General features: G+C 44.5%; 1 protein-coding gene across 2 annotated transcripts in view; it reads right to left on the reverse strand.

Annotated features, from left to right (window-relative positions):
• The window catches only part of LOC115471611 (acylamino-acid-releasing enzyme-like), a 294,629-nt gene that overhangs the window by 68,588 nt on the left and 207,983 nt on the right, over window positions 1–18,058 (reverse strand). For both annotated transcript variants that reach the window (XM_030205319.1, XM_030205318.1), the window contains 4 exons: window positions 14,183–14,280; window positions 13,778–13,829; window positions 13,379–13,467; window positions 12,963–13,101 (listed from right to left, as the gene is read on the reverse strand). In XM_030205319.1, coding sequence (XP_030061179.1) covers window positions 12,963–13,101; window positions 13,379–13,467; window positions 13,778–13,829; window positions 14,183–14,280 — 378 coding nt within the window. The remainder of the gene's footprint in view (window positions 1–12,962; window positions 13,102–13,378; window positions 13,468–13,777; window positions 13,830–14,182; window positions 14,281–18,058) is intronic.

Here is an 18,058-nt window from a genome sequence, read left to right on the forward strand (position 1 = left end):
TGTATGTACATCTCTGATAGTAATAAGTACTCCTACTTGGTTTGCCAAACATCCTCCTAGCTGAGGAGGTAGATACAGAAGGTGCCCGGTGGGATAGAGAAGAGATGGTATCAGTATGTTTTATGATTTGGTCAGCAACCTCCTCAACCTTCTCTCCAAAAAGGTTATCCCCCCGGCAAGGAGCATCCGCCAACCTATGCTGAACAAAATGTTCCAAGTCAGAACACGCAGCCATGAGAGACTGTGCATTGCTAAACTAGATCCTGGATGCCTCATCAAAAGTGTCATAAGTGCCCCTGACCAAGACCTTTTGACACGCCTTCTGCTGCTTGACCAACTTGCGAAGTGACTCGGCTTGCTCTGGAGGTAGCATCTCAGCCAGTGTTGACAACTTGCGCACCGAGTTTTGCAAGTGGATGCTCGTGAAGAGCTGGTATGATTGTATCCGGGAAATGAGTACTGAAGCCTGGTACATCTTCCTCCCAAAAGAATTCAGGGTTCTAACTTCTCTACCTGGAGACACTGAGGCATAGTCCCTGGAAATCCTGGATCTTTTGAGAGCGGATTCCACCACCATGGAATTGTGAGGCAACTGAGGCTTATCAAAATCAGGTGCGCTGTGAATCCGATACTGGGTGTCGATGTTCTTGGGCATGACCGGGACCGACAGAGGGGACTCCAAGTTCCTAACAAGACTTTCCTGGAGTACCTCGTGGAGACAGCCTCCCTAGGACGAGACGTGTAGTCCAGGACCTTGAGCATCTTGGCCCTGGACTCGTCCTCCACTTCTAAATGAAAAGGAATGGCATCAGCCATTTCCTTAACAAAAGATGGGAATGAAAGGCTTTCCTCCGGAGACCTTCTCCTTTAAGGTGGAGGGGAGGGTTCAGAGTGAAATCCATAGGACTCATCAGAGGAAAAGTACCTCAGATCCTCATTTGAATCCCATGAGCGCTCCTCTTTGGTGTCAGACAATACCTCCTGATGGGAGTGTTGAGACCAATCCTGCCTCAATGTGGAGGAGCCATGTCCTTGAGAAGTTGGTTCTTGCCTCAACTCCAGTAAAGCCTTCCTCTACCGACATCGAGGCAGTGCCGGCTTGAGTGGCAGTCGACACCGGAGCAGTATGCGGCATTGGTGTCAGATGCCGCACTGCAGGCTAAGGCAGGGTAGGCACAAGCACCCCTGATGCCAATGCACACCACTCCATTAAGTCACCCAGCAGCTCAGGGAACAAGGCCAGAATGCGCTCATTGAGGGCCAACACCGGGAAAAGCTGGGGTGCCTGCTCAGGTTGCAAAACCGCTGGGATTGATGCGGGAGCTGGGTCTTGGCTGCTGGGAGACCGATGCATTGGCGCCTCTTGTATGAGGGGGAGTGGTCCTCCAAGTGCCGATGCATCGCGGGTGCCGAATCCTTTGACATCTTGGAGATCCCGGCACCAAGCGTCAAGGATGACCAATGACAATGTTTCTTGGCCTTCTCCCGAAGCGTGTCACTGAGGCTCCTTGGTGCCGACGAAGATGACATTGAATCCACATGTCGCCTCAGAGTCGGATCCGACGATGGACAGTCCCGGGGGGGCCCTGCACAGCAGGAGCCCTCGACGCAGGTGGAGACCCACTTGATGCTTCACTGCTCCCATTGTCTAAGAGTCTAGCAGCAGCCATGAATACCGACGCTCCCAATGTTGGTGCGACACTCAATGTTGATGCCAATGCCTCTGAACTTGATGCTGATGCAGACATCGAGGAACCTGACTTTGCTCCAAAAATCTTCTCACTGAGCCTCTCTGGAAGTCTAGGTCCTCTTCTTCATATGAAGACAGAGAACACAGTTAGTGGTGCTGTGGTCGGGCCCAAAACACTGTAGATACCAAAAATGGGTGTCCTTCCCAGAGATCGTCCAATTGCACTGGGTACAGCGCTTAAAGCCACTGGGAACCTTAGTGGTCATGGAAGGAAAAAATTTCCTCGGCTAAATTAAACAAAGCGATGGTGCCTGAAAAAGGGGCAAGGCACTGCACAAAATGAAGGGAAAACCCCTGGCTGAAGTCAAGGCCTAAAAGCGGCCGAATGACGAAAAATAAAGGAAACTTAAAACCGGGCAAAAGAAACAAAAAATATAAAGGACAGACATAAAAGGGGGTTCCACAACCAGGAACATAATAAAGGACGAAAAAACTCGCTGTCACGATCTCAGGTTCAAAGCATACAGTCACTAGAACGTGAGCCCTTAGGCTACTGTCGAGGAGCAGCAGCAGCAGGCAGAAACCCCCAGCCGGGACTGGGGAAACAAGGAAGGCTGGAGCTGGAATCTTGGAATGGACTTGGCCAGAATAACAGGACAGGAACTGTGGCTGTAGACAGACAATGCTGGAACCACAGGACTGGGATAACAGGAGGCAAACAGGACTGGAGCAGCTCCGGGTTTCACCCGCTCTGATCCAGAGGTTGAGCCCCTAGGTGCGGGTGGCCTGCAGGACTTACAGGATGGAGCTGGACTGGATCAGGATTCAAAGACAGACTAGGCAGACAGGACGTACATAAAGGCTTGGCAGAAGCAGGGTTCAGGATATGCATACAAGCTTGGCAGGAGCAGGGGTTCAGGATATACACACAAGCTGGGCAGAAGCAGGGTTCAGGATATACACACAAGCTGGGCAGAAGCAGGGTTCAGGAAATACACACAAGTTGGGCAGAAGCAGGGTTCCAAACAGAGGGAAGAAAGCTGAAAGAGACAGGGTAGAACAGGAGCAGACCACCTGCACAGCAGAGAGCTAATTAGGGACAATGCTGGCTACTGCAGACACTCAGAATGACAGACCAGAGCTCCACACACAGGCAACAGAACAGAACCGAGACTTGAAGGCTGACAAGCCGCCACAAACAGGGACACATAGGCACAGACACAAGAACTAAGGCTGAAGGCTGCAAGGCAGCCACAAACAGGAACACAGACAGTGAACAAGGCAAACAGAAGGACTGGAAACCCACAGACAAGAGCGAGACAAAGCAGAAGGGCAAGAGCCCACAGAACAAGACTAGGTAAACCGTGCAACAGTACACTGACTAACCGGATGACCCTTGGTAATGCAAAGGCCCTGAATGCAAGTACACCACTTCCTTATAAAGACTCTCACTGATGATGTCACCTACTGCAGGACAGGAGCATGGAACACACTGACACCAAAGAGAGGCTTGGAACACACAGAAAGTGAGCACACAGGAAAGACAGACAGGAGCCATCTTGGAAGCTGAACATCGGGAAATAAGATGAGTAAAAGAGGAGTCACGACCACAGTCATAACACTCGCTGAAAGGCACAGAAAGCTCTTTTGGACCAAGCGGTGTGAGAAGACAGTATAAAAACATGCCCTCTCCTCATCAAGGTAGAAAATGAACTCAGGAGACCGCGTTCGCATGGCAGACAGGAAGGCACGCACACATGCGCGGTGGAGTATGTTTCATGCTCCACAAAGCTCTAATTATACTAGTTATAAGTTCCGGACTGGGCGACGCGGGTCGGCATCACCCACTTGTGAGAATTAATAAGGTTGCTTGTCCTTGGAGAACTGTCTAATTATTGTAAAATTATTTTGCAGAATAATTTGTACGGTATTTTTATTCCTTAAAAGAAAACCACAAAGTACCCTGACAACTATAAAACACATGGGGGTCCTTTTACAAAGCCGCAGTAAAAAAAATGGCCTGCGGTAGTGCTAGCATGTCTTTTGGGCGCACACTGGGCTATTTTGTACCGTGCCTATCAAAGGGCATTTTTTTAAAGGGGCCAGAAAATGGACGTGCGGCAAAATTGAAACCTGTGTGCTTCAATTTTCATCTTGAGACCTTACCACCGCCCACTGACCTAGCGGTAAGGTCTCACGCGCTACCTGCGTGGTAAGCATGCGCCAACTGCTGTTTGCCATCGGTTAAGCAGCCCACAGTAGAAAATAGAAAATTATTTTCAACTATGGGATTTGGCATGCGCCAAATTCGGAATTACCACCCAGCTCACGTGCTAACCGGGCAGTAGTGTCAATTTGGCACACGCTGTATGTGCATAGGCCCTTACGCAGCTCAGTAAAAGGGCCCCATGATTAAGCTGGTTCAAGATAAAGTTCTTTTGATATATTGCATATCAAGAAGATATGTCTATGCAATTTACAAAATACAGGGTCCTTTTACTAAAGCTTAGTGCATGCTAACAGATATAAGTTTATGCTAAGTGCCATGTGGCCCATTGGTATAAAATAGGATGCACAGCGTTTAGCTCATGCTAATGTCTAATAGCATGTGCTAAGCTTTAGTAAAAGTGACCTTTAATAATATTTTTTTAAAAAGAGAGGAGAGGGTGATACGAATGGACGATGAAACTCCTGCAATTCCTAAAATGTCTTTCATGTCCTCCAGCTCATCAACGGCTTGAAATAAAAACCTTAACCCACTAATCTTCCCATTGTCTAACAATTTATAATGCTATCCGGGAGTGAAATCCGTGTTCCTTACAATGGGTAAAAAGGATGAAACCAAGAGGAAGGTTGCAAAATCAGATGTGTTATGTTCTTCCAACAAATGTTTGGCAATGTGGTCATTGCTCCCCCTAAGCTGAGTGGGTATCCTCCAACTGCACTGCTACCAGTAGGGGGTGATGCTTCAGTATTGTGTCTTAGCAAGTTTCTCTTCATATTCTCTTTTAGCCTTCTTTATTAATGCTTTGCATCTGACTTGCCAGTGATTATGTTACTTCTTCTTTTCTTCATTTGGGTCCTTTTTCCATTCTTTGAAGGACAATCTTTTGGCTGTAATAACCTCTTTTACTTCACCTTTTAACCATGCTGGCTGTTTTCTCTTCTTTCCACCTTTGCAAATATGTGGAATGCATCTGGTCTAGGCTTCCAAGACAGTATTTTTGAATAACGTCCACACCTGATTTAGTGTCCTAACCGTAGCAGCTGATCATTTTAGCTTCTTTTTAACCATTTTCTTCATTTTATTATAGTCGCCCTTTCGAAAATTAAATGCAGCTACAGTACATTTCCTTTGCAGTTTCATCCGATAGTAGCTCAAACTTGATCATGTTATGATCACTGTTTCCCAGGGGACCCAACATCGCTACCTCTCACACTATGCCCTGCACAGCACCAAGGACCAGATCCAAAATGCCTCCCCTTCTCATCAGTTCCTGGACCAGTTGGTCCAAGACACAGTTGTTTATTACATCTAGAAATTTTATCTCCCTAATGTAACATTTATCCAGTCAATATTGGGGTAATTGAAATCACTCATTATTATAGTGTTGCCCAATTTGCCAGCTTTCCTAATCTCTGTAAACATTCATCTGTCTATTCGTTCTGTCCCGGCGGATGGTAGTACAGCCCTACAAGAATACTCCTTCCCTCCACACATGGAATTTCTATCCATAATGATTCCACGCTGCTATCTGTTTCATGTGGAATGTTTATTTTGTTTGACTCAATTCCTTCTTGTAAGATTTTACTCTTATGAGCCAATTGTCCAGATGCTCTCCCTGTGTAAAGCCACTGCAACAAAACCTTCATTAACATTCTGGGTACTGTTAGTGCAAAAATGGAAATGCTGTCATAGAATTGCAAAACTGAGAAATTATTGATTTCTTTTGACACTCTCCACCGACTGGTAACACTAGAGGGCAGGCTCATCTACTTCTGCAAGCATCTCAAAAGGACTAACCTCTTAAAACAACCCTAGTTGCTACTAACCTACAAATGTACTCGATCTGCAGCCCCTCCTTACCTCTCAACCCTCATCTCCCCTTACGTTCCTACCCGTAACCTCCGCTCTCAAGACAAATCCCTCCTTTCAGTCCCCTTCTCCACCACCACCAACGCCAGGCTCCACCCTTTCTGCCTCGCCTCACCCCACGAGTGGAACAAACTCCTCGAGCCCATACGCAAGGCCCCCTCCCTACCCATCTTCAAATCACTGCTTAAAGCCCACCTCTTCAATGTCGCCTTTGGCACCTAACCACTACACCTCTACCCAGGAAATCTAGACTGCCCCAACTTGACATTTCGTTCTTTAGATTGTAAGCTCCTTTGAGCAGGGACCGTCCTTCTTTGTTTAATTTGTACAGCGCTGCGTAACCCTAGTAGCGCTCTAGAAATGTTAAGTAGTAGTAGTAGTTTATTGAGTATACTCTCTTTACCAGATCTAAATTTCCTAGATTCTCTGAAGTGACTTCTATTAGATGATCCCCTAGCCAAGGACCTATAACAATCTTGTGGTAATCTAGGCACTTTAAACTCTCAGACACTCTTGACAAGCTTCTTCAGTGTATCCCCATTTTGAAAGATAACTTGCTGAGATGCAATTTAGAAGCAACATCAGCAGAACAATTTCTAAGCCACAAACCCATAATAAGCCTATACCAAAATTGTCATATTCTTAGCCAAAGCTCTAAGCAAATCACACATCTGCCAAATAAGCTGTTCCCATATCCAAGTGCCCAGAAATAACAACTGCTACACACCTCCTCTAGTTGCTCAGACCATCTAATACATTCATGAGCAACATGACTTCCACAAACTGGTGCCTTTAATGCCAAGATCGAAACATCAAAGGCTTCGTCCTACGATCATGGGGTTCCTTCAGTGCTACACCCTTTTCTACTGAGATAGTAGTCTTTTTAGTCACTGCCAAAACCACAGCATCTAAATTAGGTAATTTAAACCTGTTCTTAACTGGAAACAAAACCGAATATAATCATGACATGGGTCTCTTCATGTAAAACACTGTAGCCAGAACTTTGCATTCGACAGAAATTATTATGAACAGCTCTATAAATGGGAAAAGTAGATTTCCTAATATTAATCAAAAGAGGATCATCTGAAGCCAAGTTCTCATCTGAGCGGTGCACTGAAAACTTAAGTGCTGCTAACACCTGAGAAATTAAGGAAGTCAATTCATCTCTGCACGTAACCCTCTTCACCTACCAACACAGCATGACTATGATCAAACAGGACAACACACAATCTTCATCCATTCCAACCCTCCACTTATACCTCATACGATCACTATACAACTTTGTATTTGTTATCCACCGACTGGGCAAACACCTCTGACGGTACTATGTAAGCCACATTGAGCCTGCAAAAGGTGGGAAAATGTGGGGTACAAATATAACAAATAAATAAATAAATAAATAAGTCACACTATGGAGAGATCCCTCCCAAAAGGAACCTCATCCTCCTCAAGAGAGAACCTCCTCTAAATTATAAGATTGTTCTGGAACCTCAACATCAGAGTTAGCATCCTCCATGGAAGCAATGCCCTCCTGGTCCTGTAACACATCCACTCTAAGTCTGGAAGAGGGATTCATTAGGAACACCAGGTAAGAAGGATTTTAAAATACCACTTGCTGCAACCTTTCTACTCATGTAAGAAACGTTCTCCCTAATTCTATATTACGTGCCCAGGTTATAGAATATTGCCAGTTACGTGTGTACTTAATTGTTAAATTAGGTGCTAATTGCCATTATGAATTGGCTATAATTGGAGTTAACCAGTGCTAATTGGCACTAATAGCTAAGTTACTCACCTGTAGCAGGTGTTCTCCGAGGACAGCAGGCATATATTCTCCCAAATGGGCATCATCATCCGACTGAGCCCGGTGCAGATACTGCCAAAGTGTACTGCCACTTTAAAAACTTCAAGGCAATGCCTCCACCATGCACACATGAGTACTTTGCCGCGCATGTGAAAATGGGACTGGCAGTACAATGTTAAAGCTAAGAAGACAACTCCAAGGGGAGGAGAGCGGGTTGTGAGAATATATGCCTTCTGAACTCAGAGAACACCTGCTATTGGTGAGTAACTTAGCTTTCTCCAAGTACAAACATGCATGATATTGTCACAAATGGGACTCACTAGCTACCAGACACACAGAAGTATATTCTGATAGTAAAGTATATAGGGAGCCTGGCGGAAAAATGGGCCGGAGGGTGGAGTTGGATTTTAAACAGTAAAAAGATTCTGCAAAACTGCTTATCCAAACCAGTTATCCCGCCTTAAATACTGGTCCAGACAGTAGTGAGTCATGAAAGTGTGGACAGCATGTAAGCCACATTGCAAATGTCTTGTATAAAGGCAGAAAGTAAATGTGTTTCTGAAGCCATCATAGCACACACATTATGAGCCGTGACATGACCACAAAGGGTCAGCCCAGCCTGAGCATAGATGTAGGAGATATAGTTACTCAAATTGAGACTGTACGCTTGGTGATGGGAATTCATAATCTGTTAGGATCAAAGGACACAAAGAACTGGAAGGATTGTCAAAAAGGCTTTGTGCCATCTAGGTAGGATGCCAGAGCATGTTTACAGTCCAAGGTACGCAGAGCTGCTTCTCCAGGATGAGAATGTGTTTTAGGAAAGAAAACAGGCAGAACAATGGATTGATTGAGATGAAACTCCAAAACCACCTTTGGGAGGAATCTGGGATGGGTTTGGAGCACAACCTTGTCATGGTAGAATCTGGTGTATGGAGGATCTGTCATAAGGGCTTGGAGCTCACTGACTCTCCTGGCAGAAGAGCTATCAAGAACTATACCTCATAAGTTATGAATTTTAGAGAACAAGAACGTAGTGGTTTGAATGGAGGTTTCATGAGAGAGGTGAGAACATTGAGATCCCATACTACTACTACTATTTATCATTTCTATAGCGCTACTGGAGGCGGTTTGATGGGAGGTTTACTGTGATATAGAACTTTCCTGAATCTAGTCATCAAGGGATGCACTGAAATTGGTTTATCATCAAGTTTAGCATGAAATGTACTGATGGCACTCAAATGTACTTGAGGCCAGAATTGGAAAGATGGAGGAGATATTCCATCAGGGCAGGTAGAGTACATGAAATCGAGTTGAGTGACGAGTTGAGTGACCTACAGGCACACCAGAGAGAAAACCTTTTCCATTTTAGGCGATAATATTTTCTTTTGGAGGGTTTCCTGGAAGCAATAGGTAGATTGAATGAGGAAAGTTTAAAGAACGCAATTCTATGATGTCAGGTACCATGCTGTGAGGATTCAGATGAAGAAGAGATCCTTTATTCTGAGTTATGAGAGTTGGGAAAGGATCCATCCTAAATGTTTTCTTGGATGACAACTCTAGGAGTAGAGGAAACCAAACTTGTTGAGGCCAGGAAGGAGCAATTAGAATCATGGTTCCTTAGTCTTGATGGAGTTTGACAAAAGTTCTCTCGATTAGGGGAAGTGAGGGGAAAGCGCAGAGATGTGGCGGAAAAGGGATTAGATGGAATATCATAGGACTTCTCATCTGAGAGGTCCTGTGGGTCCTGAACTGTCTCCCAGGAGAGGTCTGAGTCGGACTCTGCAAAGTACTGCTCATGAGGAGTACATGGAAGAGAGTGCCAATGTGTACGTTGACTATGCATCAAAGTTCATCGAAGCATATGAGCTTCTGATGTTGGAGACCACTCCTCCACCGCCAACAATGCATGCTTCAGTTGGGTATGATCTGTTCCTGACATTCAAAATTGGGCCAGTGTAGGCATAGGCGTAGGCGATCTAGAAGACCTCAAAGGCTCTTGATGTGAAATGAACTGTAGAGATGGAGAGTGGTCTCTGCAGCATGGACGCTTCCTGTGCATTAATGACTTGGATGAAGGGGAGGTGGGAGACGAGTGTCTAGAGGGAGAGCGATAACAATGCTTGTTAGGCTTTTTGCACTGTGGGTCCCTCAATGTAGAGTCTGGAACGTAGAGTCCTGGTGTGAACTTGGCATTGAATCTGATGCAGGACCAACTCAATGCTGCATGGGTACGCTCAACATCAATGCAGGTTCCATGTCTTTGATTGAATCTCCTGCCATGTTCGATGCCGAAGTGGATGCAAGTTTTTGGCATTGGATTCTGCGGGCTTTAATGGGCCTCTTCTGCAAATGCTAACAGATTGAATGTCTCGGTGATCTGGATCTAGGCACTGAACACACCAGTTATGGGGGTCTTTGCCTGAAATACTCCTATTACACAGAGTACAATTCTTAAAGCCACTCTGCACCCTTTCGATGTCACGGAGGAAAAACTGTTGACGCAAAGTCAAAAGGCTCAATGGTCCGGGGAACTCAAGTAATCGCGTACCTGAGAAAAGTCAATGATTCCTGGGGAAACAGAAGGCCTCAGTGGTCCCTTGAGCTGAAAAATCAAAAACCAAAAATCAATAAAAAATGATATAATGAATGAAACCATGACAAAAACAAATAGTTATGAGGAAATTTGAATGTGAAAAGGGAAGGCCCAAAAGGCAAAAATTTGATGCGCCGAGATCAAAAATACAACCTCTCTAACCTGCGGAAAACAAAAGACTGCAGGTCCCATGCTGGGCAGGAAGGCACTTGAGCGTGCATGGAGGGGGTACTGCCTTGAAGTTTTTAAAGTAGCAGTACACTTTAGCAGCGTCCTCACTGGGCTCCGTTGGATAATGTCACCCATTTGTGAGAATATCATGCCTGCTTGTCCTCGGAGAATTGTAGTTATGCACATAACTGCTGTTAACTTGTATTCTATAATCTTAGTGTGTAAGAAGATATGAACGTGGAAGGGGCATGGGCAAGGCAGAGGCATGCCTAGCATTTATGCACGAAGCTTATAGAATACTAGTAAAAAAAGGCCCGTTTCTGACACAAATGAAATGGGCACTAGCAAGGTTTTCCTCGGAGTGTGTATGTTTGAGAGAGTGTGTGAGAGTGACTGTGTGAGAGAGAGTGAATGAGAGAGTGTGTGTGTGTGTGACAGAGAGAGAGTAAGACTGGTTGCGAGTGTGTCTGTGAAAGAGTGTGTGTGTGAGAATGAGTGTGTACAACTGCATATCTGAGAGATAGTGAGTATGAGAGAGAAAGTGTGTTTCACACAGATACAGTGTGTGTGAGAGAGTGTGTGTGAGACAGAGTGTGAGAGAGTATGTGTGCGATACACAAACTCTGTGAGCAGCCACCCGTGTCCAGCCACCCTCCTCTCTCCCCTGCCCCCCCCCTCCAGCCACCCATGTCCAGCGATCCTCCTCTATCCCCTGCCCCCCCCTCCAGCCACCCATGTCCAGCGACTCTCCTTGAAGTCTTGAAGTTTCGGCGGCCATTTTGAAGAGCAATCTGGCAGTGGGGGAGGTTCAGGTCTGGCAGCGGGGGAGGTTCAGGGCCGGCAGCGGGCAGGCAAGACTGGGGATCTTTCCTGCCTGCACCGAAGCATTCACTGGACAACCTGGGTGGCTGGAGTGGGGCAGGGGAGAGAGGCGCCCTCGGGAGGGGGGGGGGGGTGGAGGGGGGAGCGGTGGCGATCTTGGGGGGGGGGGTGATGGTGACCTTGGGGGAGGGGCATGGCGGCGAGGGCGGTAGGGGCATGGCCTCATGCTGCTGTCGTGCGGTTGGTCAGTGCTACGTGTGAAGTCAGCCTGGGCTTCAGAGCCTAGCAGACCAACTCTGAAGAATGCCACGGACACAGGCAGCCAGACGCATAGAACGTTGGAGGTGAGAACTATTATATAGGATGTCAGTTATATGCCTGACAGCAGTTAGACATGAGCATTTACACCAGCCACTGAGCTAGTATGTGCTCGTGCCTCAAGTTAAGCGCAAAACTGCGAGTTTATGCTAGAATTCTATAACGGCAATTACACGCATTTATAGAATTTAGCACACACGCGTTAGGCACCTAACTGTAGGTAATCTTTTGAGAATTACCCCCTTTATGTATTAATAAAACAAACTCGGGAGAAAATCCCTGATTCCTGGCTGTGGTTAATATGACCACCTCAAAAAAAGCTGCAGCAGCAGCACAGGTGGCTCAACGCAAGCAGAAGCTAACAGGACCCCTTTGAGAGCGGTTCTCACTAAAACTGACTCTGCCAATAGACCGAAAAAATTCTTTAGAAGACGCCAAGTCACTAGCGTGAACGTCGTGCTCAGAAACACCAAGTTTTCCCCACTGGCTGAAGTCAGTTTCTCTGCTCTTTCATTATACTTCCGACAGAAAGCAGACAGTGTCCACTTACTGGTGGTCCCCCACAAACTGCACAGTGCTTTTCTGGTTGTGTTGCCATATTAACTCCTTGACTGGGTTGAGAAAGAAATAGAGCAGAATGGATACCACACCCAGGAAAAGGGTGGGGGGGGGGGGGGGTGGAATAGGCAGTACAACAGAACCACACAACAAAAACAAAACAAAAAAAAAACAAACAACCCTCTCCCCCCAAACAGCCTCTTTTTTTTCACAGAAATTAGACACATATACTAGCTGAAAGCTTTTTTTTTTTTTGGTCTGTTGCAGAAATACTTAGCTCAGACACTCAAGTTCCATTTTTGTGAGGAAAGGACCAAGGGCACACAACACTACCCCCTTAAATGCCAGAAAAAAAAAAGGGTACTTGAGGAGAGGAGGGAAAGGGGAGGGACCTGGGATCCCCACAGCCCGAGGCTACTAGAATGGCTGAGTTACTCAAGCCTTATCAAGGAGGTTCAATTTCAGGAGATGACATGAGCCTATCTGGTCTGAAACCAGTGGGCGGAGCTTGTCGCCATATCAATTACATTGTTTTGGGTGTACCAAGATGGCAGTGGCTGCATTGGGAAGAATTAAAACCTCCTTGGGTGGAGACCGGATTCAGCTTTTTGACATCATGTCGTCTCCTGTCATTAAACTTTTTTCTTAACTCCAGAAAAACTGAAGCAAACAACTCCCTACCAGACTTTAGAAGAGGCTGCATCAGTTCCCTGACCTGCTACCTGCTGGAGACTTAGAAACACTGACTAAGGGGCTGCACATGTTTCCGATGACATCACAGTTCAGTACTACTCAGTCTCCACCTGCTGGCAGGAGACCATAAGCATCTGGACTGGCATGGGGAGATAAGGAAACATGAATTACAGACAGACATGCATACGCAGCCACTTCTACTATTTGTACATACGGTACTGAGCATTTTCCTGCTCAGGTGGTGGTTGCAGGCTATGGATTTCCCAGATAATGTCAGGGATAGGGGTTGCATCTTCCAGTGACATCCAAGTAACATCCCTCTCTCTTCCTGCAGATGGCAGGAATCCTACTTTCTGAAAGGAGATAGGAACATCATAAGGTGGTGGCAGATAAAGACCTGTACGGTTCATCCAGTCTGACCATTAATATAAACTCATTGCATATGGTATGAAGTGATGCATCATATGTATACCTGTTCTTGATTTATCCTTGCCATTTTTAGGGCATAGACCATTGAAGTCTGCTTGGCACCAGCCTTGTTCTAAGATTTCTGCTGAACATCAGCTGAACAAACATTTGCTAGGCTGGGATCTCCTTCAGAAGCTTCAAGATGGTATACATGGCACTTACCAAACATGGGGGACAGCTAGGTGTGGAAAAACTTGCCACCATTAGGTCACGGTTAACAGTCAACAACTTCCAGCTACCAAGAGAAGCATCTGGGAAAAGGAAGGAAAAAAAGAAAAAAAAAAAAAGAGGGAGAAGGAGTGGGCAAAGTGTAGGGGAAGGGCAAGAGAAAAGAAGAAAAGACAAGAAATGAGGCATGGGGATGGAAAGGAGAGAAAACGAGAACAGAAATAAATATGGGGGAGAAGGAAAAAAGGGAAAGACATGAGAAAGAATGAAACCAGAAGAAACAATAGAAGGTAGAGAAGCAAAGGTGGGAGGAAAAAGAAAGTTGTCAAATTCTGCACTACGCACATACTGGATGGGACACATTGGAGTACAGTGGCGCAGTTTATCACCTACCTGCAGTGAGAAGGGTCACACTACCTGCCAGCACGTCCACTACAAACAGATCCTAAAGAAGAGACCACAGCACTTTTAGATGAGATATGTCTACATGCACAGACAGGACAAAATGTAATATAACAAGATGGATATACGGTACAGAAATGTTATCCTAATAAAATGTGAAAATACATATCCAAAATGTCTCAGCATCTCCACCTTTCAGCTGCTCTATGGCAGCACCACTGGAGAGCTTCTAAAATGGATAGCTGTGACAAAAAGCATGAGATTTCCTAATCTTGCACTAAAATGTACTGGCGTCTCACAAAAAATAAGAATAAAGAAAATGTAGAATTTGAACATTTCTAGAGAGAGAAGAAATAATCACAACTTTAAAACCACCTCATCATCTCTCCAGCTTACCTGCCGACTTCTCTGTGGAGAATCAAAGAGAATTCTTTGGCTGTCAGCTGACCAACAGAAGAGCGGAAGCAAAGTGGTATAGATTCCTGTAAAGTTACCTGAAAAGAACCATTAGACAATGAAGTGACTCTGTGTCTAATGCTCACTCTCTCTCAATTTTCTTTAACACTTCCACTTGTTCATATTTCAATCTCGTTAGGACATACCTCTATCCCACAGTCTGCTTTACAAGTGAGGCATCCTCAGTTGAGGCCTCAAGAGATCACGATTCTGGTACTGCCTCCCCCTTTATAAGCTATTCTACCCCCTTTTACAGCTCAGGTGTCTCAGAGAAGCTCTCCATGACTCCAAGACACATAGGCAAGTGTAAGGTAAGCAATTATTAATGTTTGCTCCAAGAATTTAAAGATAAATGGCATTACAAAAAATCTTAACTGATGCGGGATTAAAATGAGAAATACAAATTTACCCAGTGTCTTTTTCTTTGTGAACTTAAAAATAAAATTACATATCAAAACCTCTATAAACAAAACAAATGCTCATTTGTATACATAGATTCCCACATCTAACAAGCCCCCATGCTTACCCCTCCTACTGAGTGCGACAACCCAGCCTTAAACATCTGAAATTTACAATTTACAGTCATCACGTGCCTAAGTTATATAGAGACCCACATACTGGCTCCCTATCCATTTCCATATATAGTTCAAACCTCTCTTAGTGACCTAGAAATGCATCTTATCTCTCCCTACACCTCTCCCAGGGAACTCAGATCTTCAAGTAAATCGCTCTTATCTGACCCTTCTACTCCATCACTAACTCTAGATTCTGTTTCATCTATCTTGCTGCAGAGAGCGCAGAATGGAAGATGCTGGATAAGGAAGCCTCCTAAGGATCACAGAGCAGGATGACTGTCATAAAGACGATCTTAATGGGCCCATTACCTTGTCTTTTCACTAGTGAGGTTCAGCAAGTGATTCTTAGAAGGACACAGAATGAATGTGGATTATGAGTGGGTTATTAATAGAATACCTGTAATGAAAATTTGGACGCTAGGAGAGTGCATGAAGGTTGAGGGGGAGTAAGCATGTGTGTGAGGGGGATTGGGGAACATATAGGTTTCAGCTTGGAGATGAATATTCCTTACGGGAAAGGGCTTGCAGAAAGGCAGACGACCCAGTGGCTAAATCCGAGGGAGAGGGGGTGGGGGTTGTGAATAGAATACCGGTAGTAGGGGTAGGATTCCTGGAATATTAATGGGGGTCAATAACGCGGGTAACTGAAGCAGGATAGGAGGGGGCTGCAGGGAATGGAGAGGTGTGCTGGACTATCTGGGAGAAGAGGGGCTGCAGGGAAGGGAGAAGTGTGCTGAATTTTCAGGGAGCAGGGGTGTGCTACAGTGAGAGAAGGGGGGCTGCGGAAAAGGAAGAGGTATGCTTGGAAAGAGGAACCCGAATTATAGCTACGTAATGCCAGGTTCCACGTTAGGAGTCACCCACCAAGAAAGGAATCTAGGCGTCGTCGTTGACATGTTGAAACCCTCTGCTCAGTGTGTGGCGGCGGATAAGAAAGCAAATAGAATGTTAGGTATTATTAGGAAAGGAATGGAAAAAAAATGAGAACGTTATAATGCCTTTGTATTGCTGCATGGTGCAACTGCACCTCAAATACTGTGTTCAATTCTGGTCACCGCATCTCAAAAAAGATATAGTGGAATTAGAAAAGGTGCAGAGAAGGGTGACGAAAATGATAATGAGGATGGGACGACTTCCCTATGAGGAAAGGCTGAAGCCGATAGGGCTTGTCAGCTTGGATAAAAGATGGCAGAGGGGAGATATGATAAAGGTCTACAAAATAATGAGTGGAGTGGAACGGGTAGATGTGTATCGTTTGTCTACTCTTTCAAAAACTACTAGAACTAGGGGGCATGCAATGAAGCTACAAAGTAGATCCCAAAACAGTACAATACATTTTATGCTGCTTATCCTAGAAATATCAAAAAAAGTTCACAGAGTGTATGAATGCAAATATAGTAGTCTTAAATAGTTTTAGACTAAAGTGAAGGAGAGTCTCATATATAGTACTCAGTAATATTGTTTTCACTCAATAGGTGAATACATTACATATGTTAATGTCATAATCAAATAAGCCAGCACACACAAATGCCTGGGGCAGCAATCGGAACTGGTGTCACTCCCCTTGACAAAGTCAATACGAAACGGGAACCTGTCAGGGTTTTAAGAGCGCACCAATCTGCCTAAGATAAGTGCAGTGTGCATTTTTTTGATAAGTATATATAAAATAAGCAGTGCAATTCTTTTTTTGTTATTACAATTGGGATGGTGGAGGTTGAGTCAATGATTATGACATTAACATATGTAATGTATTCACCTATTGAGTGAAAACAATATTACTGAGTACTATATATGAGACTCTCCTTCACTTTAGTCTAAAACTATTTAAGACTACTATATTTGCATTCATACACTCTGTGAACTTTTTTTGATATTTCATCATATGGGACAGAGTGACGGTCTATAATTAGTTAACAGTTATCCTAGAAATAAGCAGTGGATTTTCCCTAAGTCCATTTTAATAATGGCTTCTGGACTTTTCTTTTAGGATGCTATCCAAACCTTTTTAAAACCCCGCTAACTGCTTTTACTACATTCTTTAGTAACAAATTCCAGAGTTTAATTACACGTTGAGTGAAGAAATATTTTCTCTGATTTGTTTTAAATGTACTACTTTGTAGCTTCATTGTGTGTCCCCTAGTCCTAGTATTTTTGGAAAGAGTAAACAAGCGATTCACGTCTTCCCATTCAACTCCACTCATTATTTTATAGAACTCTATCATATCTCCTCTCAGCCATCTTTTCTCCAAGCTGAAGAGCCCTAGCTGCTTCAGCCTTTCCTCATAGGGAAGTCGTCTCATCCACATTACATTTTCGTCGCCTTCTCTGTACATAAGTATTCCCATACTGGGAAAGACCAAAGGTCCATAAAGCCCAGCATCCTGTTTCCAACAGTGGCCAATCCAGATCACAAATACCTGGCAAGATCCCAAAAAAGTACAAAACATTTTATACTGCTTATCCCAGAAATAGTGGATTTTCCCCAAGTCCATTTAATAACGGTCTATGGACTTTTCCTTTAGGAAGCCATCCAAATCTTTTTTAAACTCCGCTAAGCTAACCGCCTTTACCACATTCTCTGGCAACGCATTCCAGAGTTTAATTACACGTTGAGTGAAGAAAGATTTTCTCCGATTCGTTTTAAATTTACTACATTGTAGCTTCATTGCATGCCCCCTAGTCCTAGTATTTTTGGAAAGCGTGAACAGACGCTCCACATCTACCTGTTCAATTCCACTCACTATTTTATAGACCTCTATCTTTTCTAATTCCACTATATCTTTTTTGAGATGCGGTGACCAGAGCTGCACACAATATTCGAGGTGTGGTCACACCATGGAGCAAAAAAAAGGCATTATAACATCCTCACTTTTGTTTTCCATTCCTTTCGTAATAATACCTAACATTCTATTTGCTTTCTTAGCCGCCGCTGCACACTGAGCAGAGGGTTTCAACATATCATCATCGACGACGCCTAGATCCCTTTCTTGGTCGGTGACTCCTAATGTGGAACCTTGCATTACGTAGCTATAATTCGGGTTCCTCTTTCCTACATGCATCACTTTGCACTTGCTCACATTAAACATCATTGAGCCTGCAAATAGGTGGGAAAATGTGGGGTACTAATGTAACAAATAAATAAAAATAAATAAATCTGCCATTTGGATACCCAGTCTCTCAGTCTCATAAGGTCCTCTTGAAATTTTTCACAATCCTCTTACGATTTAACAACTTTGAATAA

This window comes from Microcaecilia unicolor, chromosome 6 (assembly GCF_901765095.1).
Source record: "Microcaecilia unicolor chromosome 6, aMicUni1.1, whole genome shotgun sequence".
Lineage (NCBI taxonomy): Eukaryota > Metazoa > Chordata > Amphibia > Gymnophiona > Siphonopidae > Microcaecilia > Microcaecilia unicolor.